At 54.6% G+C, this 13843-nt stretch overlaps 1 protein-coding gene and 1 pseudogene across 2 annotated transcripts in view; both read left to right on the forward strand.

Moving 5' to 3' along the window:
- Positions 1-13196, forward strand: part of LOC311428294 (antigen WC1.1-like) — a gene marked incomplete at its 3' end in the record, with an annotated part of 72834 nt that extends 59638 nt beyond the window's left edge. The window contains exons 8-12 of the mRNA XM_084539818.1: positions 10059-10373; positions 11473-11781; positions 12020-12325; positions 12434-12751; positions 12832-13196. Of these exons, the coding sequence (XP_084395944.1) occupies positions 10059-10373; positions 11473-11781; positions 12020-12325; positions 12434-12751; positions 12832-13196 (1613 nt within the window). The remainder of the gene's footprint in view (positions 1-10058; positions 10374-11472; positions 11782-12019; positions 12326-12433; positions 12752-12831) is intronic.
- LOC311428272 (olfactory receptor 14C36-like) lies at positions 1461-2405 on the forward strand (annotated as a pseudogene). Its single transcript has one exon. The product of its transcript is annotated as an olfactory receptor 14C36-like (transcript).
- Positions 13197-13843: the final 647 nt, after the last annotated feature.

The following is a 13843-nucleotide window of genomic DNA, read 5'->3' on the forward strand; positions in this document are numbered from 1 at the left end:
ACAGTGGGATTCTGTGAGGCATGGGAGAGGAAGATAAGCCCCCTTCTAGCCTCTGAACTGCAAACAAAGTATGAGATGCCTGGTTTGACTCAGTTGAAACCCTTCCCTCAGCAGGGGGAGGGAGATCCTTGAGTGGGTGTTCTGCCCAAAACCAGGACATGGAAAGGTGATCCTTGGACGTCATACCTATTCTGAAATGAAAAAGGACAGTGCTCCCTCTACAATGGAGGGAAGGAACATAAATGATTACTTTAGTGTTTTTCAAAGTTGATTCCCCTGGAGGCCCAGGGACTTTTCAAGCACTCCCTATGCTGATGAGCTGGGCTGGGCTCATGGGCCCAAGGGGAGCTCCTGGAAAGCGGGCAGTGCTGCAGAGAGACAGCTCTGCCCAGGAGCAGCTCCTCTGCACAGCGCAGCAGCAGGGCTGGGGGTACTGCCTGCAGGGGACAAGAGCAGCTGAGAGAAGGGAGGGAGATGTTAAAGGCAGTGTGGAGGGGGGATGCTGAGAGCTCACTGCAGGAGAAATCTTCACAGCCCTGAACAGGGTAAGTGTGTGGCTACAGGGCCATGCAGCTCTTGTTCCTGATTCCATGTCCAGATTTGCTGGCAAATCCTGCAGCCTATGGAATTTTTCAGGAGCACTCTCAGAGTTTCTCTACTGCAGAGGAGTATGACAAGCTCTAGAGCAGGGATTGCCTGCCCAAACTGTCAGAGGGACAGGACATGAGGGTTCCTTCTTTAAGGGCCAGCTGCAGGCTGTGCAGCCAGGGTGCAGGCAGGGGTGGCCAGGGCTGTGGTACAGAGCAGGGTTTCTGCCGTGCCCCAGGGGCTGTGTGCCGGGGCAGAGCCTCTGCTACCTGCCAGGCTCAGCACTCAGCCTGCTCAGGGAGCTGCCCAGGGTGTTATGGGGAGAAGCTGTGGGTGGAAGGAGCCCCCTTACAGAACAGGGTAGGGCAGGGTCCTGCTGGTGCCCAAAGGCTCTTGCCTGGAGAAGGCTCCTCAGAGCTCCACAGCACCCCCAGGGAATTTTGTGGGGAGATTCTTGTCAGGGAAGTCCAAGGCAGGAGCTACCTGAAGGGAAGGCACTCTCTGGACTCTCTGCTTTCATGCCTGCCATGAGGGTGAATCATGGGGATGATAATGATGATAAGAGTTGTCAGGTTATTAGAAGGGGCAGAAGCTCAAAGAGCATGCCTCTGGACTGTGGGCATCTGAGATCCGTGTGCAATGCACTTTACCACATACCGTAGCACAGTACTGAATCATGCTGATCACACAGATGATCCACCTGATCCCTTAGGCACCCTTAGACAGAAAGAAACAGAGCTCATAGGGAATAGACAGTACGTCTTGTGGAGAGGGTTTCTGTGAAACACAAATGAGGTTTTGTGCAGAGAAGTTTTTCGAAGTTGACACAGTCTTTTCCTCCATGGACAGCCAACCATGTTCTGAGGCAGCAAATGTCCAACAGCAGCTTCCCCACTGAGTTCCTCCTCCTGCCATTCGCAGACACACGCGAGCTGCAGCTCCTGCACTTCGCGCTCTTCCTGGGCATCTACCTGGCTGCCCTCCTGGGCAACGGCCTCATCCTCACAGCCATAGCCTGCAACCACCGCCTCCACACCCCCATGTACTTCTTCCTCCTCAACCTCACCCTCCTAGACCTGGGATCCATCTCCACCACTGTTCCCAAAGCCATGGCCAATTCCCTGTGGGACACCAGGACCATCTCCTACTCGGAATGTGCTATACAAGTTTTATTCTTTTTCTTTTTCATCTCAGCAGAGTTTTCTCATCATCATGGCCTATGACCGCTACATTGCCATCTGCAAACCCCTGCACTACGGGACCATAATGGCCAGCAAAACTTGTGTCAACATGGCAGCAGCTGCCTGGGGCAGTGGCTTTCTCTATGCTGTGCTGCACACTGCCAATACCTTTTCCCTCCCCCTCTGCCAGGAAAATGCCCTGGACCAGTTCTTCTGTGAAATTCCCCAGATCCTCAAGCTCTCCTGCTCAGATGCCTACCTCAGAGAAGTTGGGCTTATTGTGCCTAGTGTGTGTTTAGCCTTTGGGTGTTTTGTTTTCCTTGTGCTTTCTTACATGCAGATCTTCAGGGCAGTGCTGAGGATCCCCTCACAGCAGGGCCGGCACAAAGCTTTTTCCACATGCCTCCCTCACCTGGCCGTGGTCTCCCTGTTCATCAGCACTGCCTTTTTTGCCTACCTGAAACCCCCCTCTATGTCCTTCTCCTCCCTTAATCTTTTGCTGGCAGTTCTGGACTCGGTGGTGCCTCCAGCAGTGAACCCCTCATCTACAGCATGAGGAATCAGGAGCTGAAGGAAGCCATGTGGAAAGTGATGAATGGAGGTTTTTCAGAAGGAATAAACTGCCTGTGTTCTTAATGTTAACTGTATACAGACCCAGAAATCTTTTTATTTGTTTCTATTTTTTTTTCTTTTTTACTTTGCTTTACTTCTTATAGTGTTCCCCACAAAGAAACATCGTTGGTCATACCTTCCTACACTGTATGTACCTGTCTCATGTGACTCCAAGTCTTTGTATAAATGGTGGGTCAGGCTTTCTGTGTATTTTAATAAAAGAAAGGATCATACATTGACTTACTTGCCTGATACCCTTCCTTGTAGACCTGTGGTGGAGCTTCAGGGACACATGGCAGAGGTGGAGGGGAGAAGAATCCTGCCACAGCAGCACTGCCAGGGTGTACCTGTGATTGTTCCCTATTCTTGGATAGCACCACAGAGACAGTGAATTCACCTGCCTCTGTACACAATAGGCGAGAGGGATGATGGAAGGCAGGCATCTTTCTGGAGGAAAGTGGGAGCTGTCAGAAGAGCCCAAGCACTTGGCAGGGACAGTGTGTGCCCAGGAGTCAGTAGCACATGGAACCCATAGAGCACGGGCACGTCCCAGGTGGAGCCACCCTGAGGTGCTAAATCTGAGTGGGAAAAGGAAAAGCAGAGCTCTGCAACAACAGGGAGCACAGCAGGCATAGGGAAAGCTCTCTGTTGAATTGGTTGTTATACCTCTGGTGAAATTTCATAGATTGAATACAGTGAATCACCCCAAAACATCTAATGACATTGGAGATGTGTTTGACTCAATGATCCTTGTGGGTCCCTTCCAGCTCGGGCTATTCCATAAGTCTCTGACTCTCAAGAAGTCCGGCTATCTGTGCCAGCTATCCATGGCCAAGGAACCACCTGTGTGGGAGGCAGTCAGTGGCAGTGCCCCACAACAGCTGGTTCTGCCTTCCCAGCTTGACCAGCACGGCCCTGCAGAGTGCCCCTATGGCCCTGTGCACCACAGCCCCCTTGCTCTGCAGAGCAGCGCCACCAGCTGGGGGCTGTGGGCAGCACGGGCAGGGGCTGCAGGAATGGCTGCTCAGGCCAGCCCAAAGGTGCTGGGCTGGGGCAAGGCTGTGTGGGACATGGGGTGTCCTGGGAGCAGAGCAGGGCACTGTGGGTGCGCAATGGTGCTGCTTGAGGAGTCCCAGGGCCAGCAGTGTGGTGCTGTGCTGTGCTGGGGAGTGGGGCTGGCCTGGGGGGCTGCAGGATGTCTGTGGGAGGGGAATCTCCTGCAGATGGCAGCAGCAGGGACACTGCGACTGACCTCCACTTCTCCATTTGATGCTTTGGGGTCTGCCCAGCATGGGATGCTCTTCTGGGCTGGGTTGGGGAGAGGATAGGAGATGAAGGTGTGGAGAGCTTGGGAGGGTCTGGGCTGAGCTGGCCTCCTGGGTGAGACAGGGAGGACCAGCAGAGCAGGGGCTGGGATGGACCATTGTTCTCTGCACACTCTGGGAAATGCTGCCTCAGGGCAATGGTCCCAGAACAGCTCCTTGCAACCACCATTCCCAGACTGGGCTCTTGCCACAGCTTACACAAGTGGTTTATATTTCCTCCTCTGAGGGATATCAAATTAATGTGTCAGGAGTCCATGTCTTTATTCTCCATATTACAGTGCACAAGATGTGGGCGTGGAGAGATGACTACCAGTGAGCAGTAGTTCCATAAGATATTCCCTAGGAGTATACTGTAGCACAGACAGTGACTCAAGGTCACTTTCCTTTGATGGCAATGTGCCCTGGGAATGCAATTGAATGAAACAAATCTAGACATGAAGACTTTCTCACCCACCACAGAGAGTTTTGAACACTTCCCTAACATGTGCACTCAGTACTTGATAATTTTTTTGCATATTGAGGTGGTCATTTCCTTCAGGATGCCCTGAAGGAGCTGAAGAACTCCCAGGGAAATGTGAGTCCAGACATGTGGCAGGTGTTCTGAAGCATGAGCTGCTCAGCCCACAGGGTACCTGAGGAATTGTGCAGGGCATCCCCTACACCGGGTATTCCTGGATGGGCTGGGAAGAGGCCTGCTGAGCACAACACCTCTTTGTAGCCTTGTGGATGCTGGCTGTGAGGTAACTTCTGTCTCAGCAGCTGGCTGGCCAACAGCAGGGAGGCAGAGCCTCTGAGGTCATAAAGGTCTTCAGAAAGCTGCCCCCAACAGGGTGACACATTTGGGGAGACCAGGGGAAAGCTGAGAGAATAAAGGTGGGAGATTTGGGGGAGAGAAGAGGGACTTGGCTGACAGAAAGGAAAGATCTGGAAGAGGTGAGAGGGGTTCAGGCAAGGCTGTGCTGCTGCAACACTTACTAGGAAAACATCCATGTCAAGCCCTGGCAATATTTTGAAGCAGTAACCATCAGCCCTACTTACCCCTACATCTAAATGCTATCCCTCTCTCTGCAAGGAATTCACTACTCTTACTCCTAACCCCAAATCTCACCTGGCGTGGGTTTGCCAAGTCCCAAATCCATAAGGCCTTACCATACACTCTTAGTTCAATTCTCACCTTATTCCTCAGCCTTTCATCCCTAGCATGGAATTCCAGCCTTAACATGATTCCTCAACAGAGCCCTGAAGAAAATCCCAACGTAACATAACATAGTCTCTACACTAGACACAGACTAGAAGCCAACGCAGTAAACACAGACCTCCCTCTAATACTCTGCCCAACTACTAACCCTGGAAGGCAAGATCTAATCCCTAAAGCCTAACCTGAACACCTAATCCCCAAATCCTGTATTCTTTTGGTTTAGTCACTTAACTGAAGCAGTTTGGCCTCATGAAGCTGAGAGAAACAACCCTGCAGACACCAAGGTCAATGAAGAAACAGGGTGTGGAAGTGCTCCAGGTGATAGAGCAGAAGTTTCCCTGCAGCCCATGGTGCACCATGTTGGAGGATCTCCACATGGCAACTGATGGAAGACCCCACGTGGGAGCAGGTGGATGTGGCCTGAAGGAGGATGCAGTCCAGGGAGAGGCCCTGCAGGAGAAGACTCCAGGTCAGAACTGTGGAGAGGAGCCCAGCTCTAGGCAGCCCCTTGTGATGGGGCCTTTCTTCTGAGGACAAACTTGTATCGACACTTTGATAGATGTTGCACAGGCAAGGACAGGACTCAGGATGGCATTGCCCTTCAGGAAGGAACTACCTTTGGGATTCCCTTGAAGTGTGGAACTCCTGGCTGTGTCAGAGCTTGAGCCACTGAACTGTGCAGGCAGACCAAAGTCCCACTGTGACAGAAGCAACCTCGTGCTTCCCCTGAAGCCACTCCCCTCCCAGTCTTCCTGAACTACCATTGACACCGCAGACTCAAGCAAACAGAGATACAAGGTAGTGCGAGAATGCTAGTTCTGTACAAACTCAACCACAATGATACATGATATAGCAAGTAACTGGAACACGACCTGAGCACCAGCTCATCACGAGCACCAGATTCATGCTTAGTTGGTTTGAAAGGACTGAGAACAGGGCATTAGAAAAAGCATAAAAGAAGGAGCTACATCTTAGTATTCACTCAGCCTCACCAGAAGTAGCCCTGCAGAATGACAACCCATCTGGACGCTCATGGCTTGGACAAGTGTACAGTTTGCTGGTTGAAGAACTTTCTAAATGGCCATGCTCAAAGAGTGAGGGAGTGAAGGGAGTTCAGTCCAGTTGGAGTCAGTTGTCCAGATGTCCAGTTTAGTCATCATTGACATTCCCCAGGGCTTGGGATTGGGTCCAGTTTTATTTAATATTTAGATCTACGATCCGAATGAGAGGATCAAGTACACTCTCAGTATATTTGCAGATGACAAGAAGTTAGGTGGGACAGTTGATCTGCTTGAGAGTAGGAAAGCTTTGCAGAAGGATCTGGAAAGGCTAGATTGATGGACTGAGTCCAATCACATGACATTCAACAATGCTTCTGCACTTGGGTCATAACAACCCCATGCAGTAGCATAGGCTTGGGGAAGAGTGGCTGGAAAGCTGTCCAGAAGAAAAGCACCTGGGGATGTTGGTCAACAGCCAGCTGAACATCAGCAGCCACCGCCCATCATGGACAGGGACACTAACATCTTTCAATAGATCATCTGTGCTTATGAGGTCACTGTCAGCTGAAGATCTGATAGGCCACGAGCAGGCCCATGGCAGGTGAATATTCCTGTGATAACAGTGGTGCCTGAGTCGCTGACAGGCTGAGAGCAAGGGTGGCCTGTGCTAAGTGCTGTGAGGACCCTGGTGCCTGAGAAGCCAGTAGGCCAGGAATAAGCATATGGCTTGTGTGGGTCTTTGGGAGCTTATGATGTCATGTCAGCGATGGCACCCCATGCTTGATTATTCCTGAAATACAACAGAAACCCCAGGCACCTGTCTACTGGTGCATCACACTACTTCATTGGGAACAGAAACCAAACAGGTGTCTATGTGATGCTCAGGTCAGTGGTGTCTGTGGAGCTGACAGACCAGCAGCAAGCCCACAGCTCTCGTAAGAGCTTGTGAGGTCACCAGAGCCTGAGAAGATGACAGGCAGGAAGGAGACCCATGCCTGGGAAATGGACTTGTGATACCACTCTTGGCTGAGTAGCCAATAGGGCAGGAGCAGGTGCATGGCCATATAAGTTCTTGGGAGGTCACTGGAGCCTGACTACTTCCATGGCGAGTATGCATCAGCTGCAAGGATATCAGAGAATCACAGAGTCATAGAATGGTTTGGGTTGTAGGAATTCTAGTGACCATCTAGTCCACATCCCTCTGCTACAGGCAGGGACACCTTCCATTAGGCAGCATGTGCCTATGAGGTCATGGTCAGCTGAGGAGTTGATAGGCCAGGAGCAGGCCCCTGGCCTGTGGATGTCATTTGGATGCCAGTGGTGCCTGTGTAACTAACTGGCTGAGAGCAAACATGGCCTGTGCTAGATGCTGGGAGGACCCTGGTGCCTGAGAAGCCAGGAGGCCAGGAATAAGCACATGGCTTGTGTGGGTCTGTGGGGAGGTCACTGGTGATCAAGTAGCTGATAGGTCAGGGCAAGGCCCAAGGATTGTACAGGTACCTGTGAGGTCACTGGTGCCTGAGGAGGTGACAGGCCTGGAACAGGCCAAGAACTTTTGTAGGTGTTTGTGAGGTCATTGCTGCCTGACTACAGGCCAGGAGCAGGCGCATGGCAGGTGAAGATGCTATGGCATCACCTGGAGCTGAGTTGGGCAGAATCATGAAATAGCCCAAGTTGGAAAAATCAAGGATCAGTGAGTCCAACTCCAGCCACCAGACAATAAAATAAATTATATATGTATCTAAAAAACTATACAAATTGTAAATATATTTTAAAAATAGTAAAATATGTAATGTATATATTTATAAAAAATAAACCTTTTACGTATGTATAATATATGTAAAATTAATGTAATGAAAAATAAAATAAAATAATATAAAATATATAATATAATTAATATAATATATTATACTGTATAATATAACATAATACTGTATAATATACTGGAATACTTTATGTAATATAAATATTTATCAAATAAAAATATAATATAATCTATAATATAATATCGGTAATTATATATTATATAATATGAACTATATAATAATACATAAAATATATAAGAATAATATTTAATCTAATAAAATATATAAAAATATAATAATGTATAAGTAATATATATATATTGTATATATTCATAAAAATGTGTGTTCTATTAAAAATATAAAATGTATATATATGTGTGTATTTATATTTGTATATATATATAATAAACTGTACATCTGAGAGCATTGTCCCAACACTTCTTGGACTGTGCCAGGCTTGGAGCTGTGAGGAGGCTGGGAGGCACCGCAGGGCCATGCCTGGGCACGGGGCCAGGAGGAAACCACCGTCTTCCTGCCCGGGCGCCATGTCACGTGGGCTGCGGTTTGTGCACCTGCAGTGGCAGGCAGGCTCCAGCTCCCGACCCGCCGCGGGGAATAACGGCCCCCGGGTGACACGCTGAGAGCCAGGGAGACGCCTGAGGCTCTGGGCTGCAGCTCTGCTGCCAGGGCAGGCCCTGGACCAGCTCTGGCTGCTGCCGGGACCCCCCTGGGGAGGGACGGGACAGGCAGCACCCCCATAATGGGGCTCTGGCCCTGCCCAAGGGCCTTTCCCAGCCGCTGCTGCATGCACAGCGGGGGCTGTAGCAGGGGCAGGGGCTGGTCTCTTCCCAGCCTGACAGCCCTGCTGCAGGACCAGTCCCCTGGATCCCATGGCGCAAGGATGGCCGGACAATCGCACCTTGGGCTCTTGGATGCTACAGTTTAGGAGATGCTCCGTGCTCCCTCAGCAGGCTGCAAGGGGTGTCAGAGCCATCTGCCCCCACACCCAGCCCTACCCCACGATGATCTCCCACCGCAGTGACGTGAGAGCCGCAGCGGAGCCGTCCCTCATATATGGTCATGAAGAGCGCTGGAGAAGTTCATTGGAGAGCTGGGCTGCGTCGGAGGGGAGATAAGTGCCGATAACTTCTAAAAAGGTGCCTGCTGCTTCGATTGGCTCCTCCTGCAGCTGGGACAGCATCTGCACAGATATATTGCCCTCCCAACATCGCCATTGCCCTGTGGGTCCCCAGGAACTCCAGCAGCAGGGCTGTGCTGTCAGGACAGGAGCCTCAGGATGGGGACAGAGGGACTCCTGTCCCCTTGGGTGCTGTGGCTGTTCCTCTGGGTGAAGCCTTGCAGAGGTAAGTGCCAGCTTCTCTGTTCCACAGCCTTGAGACAATGGGCAGCAGTGGGGTCATTGGGATCTCTCTGGGAGTGGGGTTGTTTTCAGGCACCACTGATATGAGTGGCAGAAGGTTCTCAGTCTCTCAGCTCTGTTCTTTAATCTGTGCCTGCCTGGGTGGGAGGGGGTAATCCATTTTCATATCTCCCATGTTTTTGGCAGCCCAAGCCTGACTTCATTTCTAGACCCCTTGTCCTTGGGTAACCTTTTGCGACCCCTTGTTCCCCAGCACTGTGCCTCTGGATCTGGAGGAGTCCCAGACAGTGAGGGTGGCCCTCAGTGATCTCCAGGGCACAGCCAATGTCTGGGATGCCCCAGGGGGGTTGTGTGCTTTTCCCTGCCCCTGGGATCTGGGGAAGCACTGACTCCAGGAGGGCAGGTTTTGTCCCATTAACAGAAGGGGACTAGGGTGTCTGCACCCAGAAGTGGTAGAGAGGTGTCCTTCCTGAGGCTCTGTCGAAGCACAGGGACTGATCTGACAGCAGGGACGGAGAAGGGACATGGGTTGTTAGTATCCCTGTGATCAGCTCAGTGCCCTGTGGGTTGGACGGTGGATTTGGGAGGTGCCTGTGGCAGACAATGGGCAATGGAAGCTGCTGAGGGGCACGGGCTGTTTGGGGGAAACTGCGATGGGGAGGAGCAGGAGCCCCGTGCAGGCCTGAGGGCTGTGTGTGGGTGGGCATGGGCAGGACAGGGGGCCACTTGGGTGAGAGGATGTGATGAGGGCTGTGGGGCAGCAAATGGCCCAAGAGGGCTAGAGCTGGGTACCCCCAGCCCAGCATAGCCCATGGGGAGAGGAGAGACCCCCCACTGCTCCTGAGACAGCCTATGGGGACAGGGATCCCACCCTGGGAACTGGGAGTCTGCCTGGGGAGGGGGTCCTCACGGACATGCAATGTGGGGCTTAAAACTCTCCTGACCCTTCCTGTGTTGGTGTTTGAAGGGGCTGCGGAGGTGAGGCTGGCGGATGGCGGCAGTCGCTGTGCTGGGAGAGTGGAGGTGAAACATCAGGGCCAGTGGGGGACCGTGTGTGATTTCTCCTGGGACATGACTGATGCTGCAGTGGTTTGTAGGCAGCTGGGCTGTGGGGTTGCTCTCAAAGCTCATCGGAATGCACACTTTGGGCCGGGATCTGGACGCATTTGGATGGATGATGTTGGCTGTCGTGGCACCGAGTCTGCCCTGTCTGACTGCACACACACAGAATGGGCTGAAACATACTGCGATCACAGCTTTGATGCTGGAGTGACATGCTCAGGTAAGGACTGAACTTCTTCCCTACTTCTGGGATGGGGACACTTCTAAGGGACCCGGCTGTGACCTCAGGAAGCAACAAGTGGACACCAGAACATGGCTCCACCCTTCCCCACTGTGCTGGCTGGATCCCATCTTTCTCCTCCATTCACCCAAGCCCTGTCTGGCAGGCTGGTCCCTATGCCAGGGGAATCTAGAGCAGCTCCCCCAGCCACCAGCAACTTCAGGGAAGGGCGTGCAATGGCCCAGGACTTTTGGGTTGTACCCCCAGCAGACAAGAGAACCTCGGCCAAAGCAGAGGGGCTGCTCAGAGGGAAGGAGCACTGGATTTGTGCACAGGAGCAGGGTGGCAAGTGGCACCTTGTTCCTGTCCTGGGGTCACCACATGAGAGCCAGCCCCCAGGGACATGGCCCCTCCAGGCAATTCTGACACTCTGCTCAGCCTCTCCTGCCTGCCCTGTGCCCCAGGGGCTGTGCCACCACCTCCTGGCTCTCCTCTCTGCCTGCCCTCACACCGGGAGCTCGTGTCAGCCCAGGGCTGCTCTCTGCTTGCTTTCCTGACCCATGCATGGTAGGTGGCTGGAGATGTGCATGCCCAGCACCACACTGTCCCTGCCAGAGGACCCCCCTTTGCGGAGGATCCCCCGATGTGCCCCATCTAGCAGGAGCTCCCCAAGAGCCCCAGCATTCCCTGGGAACAGGGGGGCTTTTTGGCAGTTCCAAGGATTTCTTCTAACTGGCCTGAGCCTTGTGGGGCACAGCAGGCTGAAGTAGCCACGAGTTCCTGGGCCTGTTTCCCTGGGCCCACGTGCTGCGGGTGTTGCTGTGCTGGGTCTGGGGCCAGGCAGCCCAGGGGCTCCGGGCAGCAGCAGTTTGAGCAGTGCCTGTGGCTGGGGGCTGGGAGAGAGGGCAGCCCATGGGTGCTGGGCTGGTTTCTGAGGATCAGCAGGGGCGCCCGTACGTCTTTGTGCCATCAGCACCCACTGAGAGCTGCTGGGCTGGCCGTGGGGCTCTGCATGTGGCCACATCAGGGATGAGGTGGGAGGTGGGCATGGAAGTGCCAGAGGGCTCTGGGAACTCACAGGTCTCCTTGGTTGCTCCAGGATTTGTGCGGCTGGTCGGAGGGGACAGCCCCTGCTCAGGAAGTGTGGAGGTCCACGACAGGGACCAGTGGAAAGCTGTCTGTCACTCCCACTTTGGTGCCAAAGCTGCCAAGGTGGTGTGCAGGGAGCTGCAGTGTGGCACAGCCCTGTCTGTCCATGGGGCAGCTCAGCTGGGAGAAGGGGCCGGTCCTGTCTGGGACAGAGAGCTGCAGTGTGTGGGGAATGAATCTGTCCTCTCCTTCTGCCCCACGGCGGCCACCAGGGACCAGCCCTGCACCCACAGCAATGGCACTCATGTCACCTGCACACGTAAGGACTTGGGGTGGGAGAGTGGGATGATGGACACTGGGGTTGTGGTGGGGGCAGGGTGGGCACTGGACTGTGGTGGGTGGGGGACAGCTGGGGTGAGGTGGTGGTCTGCAGCCCTAAAATGAGAGTGCTGCAGGAGGAGAAAGGCACGTTGTCTCTTTGGCCACTCCTGCAGCTCCTGTGGGAGCAAGAGCACAAATGTGGCCTCTCTCACCATCCTTTGTCCTTGTGTACACAGGGTTCAGGCTGGTGAACGGCAGCAAAGCATGTGAGGGCAGGGTGGAGGTCGACGTGCTGGGGACATGGGGCACCCTCTGTGCCTCCCGCTGGGACCTCTCGGACGCCCACGTTCTCTGTCGGCACCTCGGCTGTGGCTTTGCTGAGTCCATTCCTGGAGGAGGGCATTTTGGGAGAGGAACCGGCCCCGTCTGGAGAGACTCGTTCCACTGTGACGGGACTGAAGCCCACCTGGGGCAGTGCCCGGTGACTGCCCTGGGGGCCTCGCCATGCTCCCAGGAGAACGCTGCTGCTGTCATTTGCTCAGGTGAGTGCTGGGCAGTGCTGCAAAGTCCATTTGCCCCTGGTGTGTGACACGGCCACCCACAGCTGGGGACCCCACGGCAGTGCCAGGCTGAATTTCTCCTCTCGCCAGGCCCCAAGTCCCTGCGGCTGGTGGGCGGAGGGAGCCGGTGCGATGGGCGCGTGGAGGTCTTCCAGCACGGGACGTGGGGCAGAGTCCTGGATGAGCAGTGGGACATGCAGGAGGCCAGCGTGGTGTGCCGGCAGCTGCAGTGCGGAGAGGCAGAGGCAGCCTACACCCCCGTGAGGGCCGAGCGAGGACCAGGACCTGTGGGGCTGCGTGGGGTGCGGTGTGCAGGGCACGAGGCTGACCTGAGCCTCTGCAACACCTCCCTGCCTCAGAGCACACCGGCAGAAGGGATCATGGAGGACGTGGGGGTCGTGTGCCGGGGTGAGTGGTGCTGCACGTCCCCCAGGTGTGGGGCTGGGAAGGCAGCCAGCCCCTGACGGCCGGGGTTCTCCCTGCTGCAGGGAGCCAGCGGGTGCGGCTGGTGGACAGGGCCGGGCGCTGTGCAGGGAGAGTGGAGATCTACTACCAGGGGCGCTGGGGCACCGTCTGCGACGACGCCTGGGACCTGGCCGACGCCGCCGTCGTTTGCCGCCAGCTGGGCTGCGGAGGGGCCCTGGAGGCAGCCGGCTCTGCTCGGTTTGGGGAGGGCTCCGGGCAGATCTGGCTGGATGGCGTCAACTGCTCCGGGGCTGAAGCTGCTCTCTGGGACTGCCCTGCCGAGGCCTGGGGGCAGCACGACTGCGGGCACAAGGAGGACGCGGGAGTCATCTGCTCAGGTCTGTGCTGGGAGTGGGGCTGGGAGCTGGAGCCTCAGAGACTAGGGTGAGGGCAGAGCTGGGCAAGGCCGGTGATGTCCCTGGCTGCCTTGGGTCCCCTGCCCAAGCCCATCCTGGGGAAACCCTCACACAGACCCTTGGGAGCCCATCCACCCTGACAGTGAGTGGGGAGGGCAAAGGAGTATTTCAGAGACCTCTCTGCCCCCAGATGCAAAAGAGATTTGCTGGCTGTGCCTCCAAATTCCTGAGCACCTGGGGTGCAGAGGAGCCTCTGTACCACCAGCCCCAGACCAGCCTGTTCTGTCTGGGGCCTTTCCTCCTTCCAGAGTTCATGGCCCTGAGTCTGGAGAACAGCAACGGCTGCTCTGGGCGCCTGCAGATTTTCTACAATGGGAAGTGGGGAAGCGTTTGCTCCAACTCCATGACCACCGAGACGGTGTCACTGGTGTGCAAGGAGCTGGGCTGCGGGAATGAAGGGGAACTGGAAACACGTTCTAATTATGCCAAGCTGTCTGGTACTGCATGGCTGGATCACGTGGAGTGTGGGAAGAGCAACAGCTCCTTCTGGCAGTGTCCCTCTGCTCCCTGGCATCCGCAGTCGTGTAATGACAGCCGAGAAGAGACCCACATCACCTGCAATGGTAAATCTGAGCCATCAAGGCACCAGGTCCTGTTCCCCACTGGACAAGGTGAAATG

The sequence above is a fragment of the Aythya ferina genome, assembly GCF_964211825.1.
Source record: "Aythya ferina genome assembly, contig: HAP1_SCAFFOLD_37, whole genome shotgun sequence".
Lineage (NCBI taxonomy): Eukaryota > Metazoa > Chordata > Aves > Anseriformes > Anatidae > Aythya > Aythya ferina.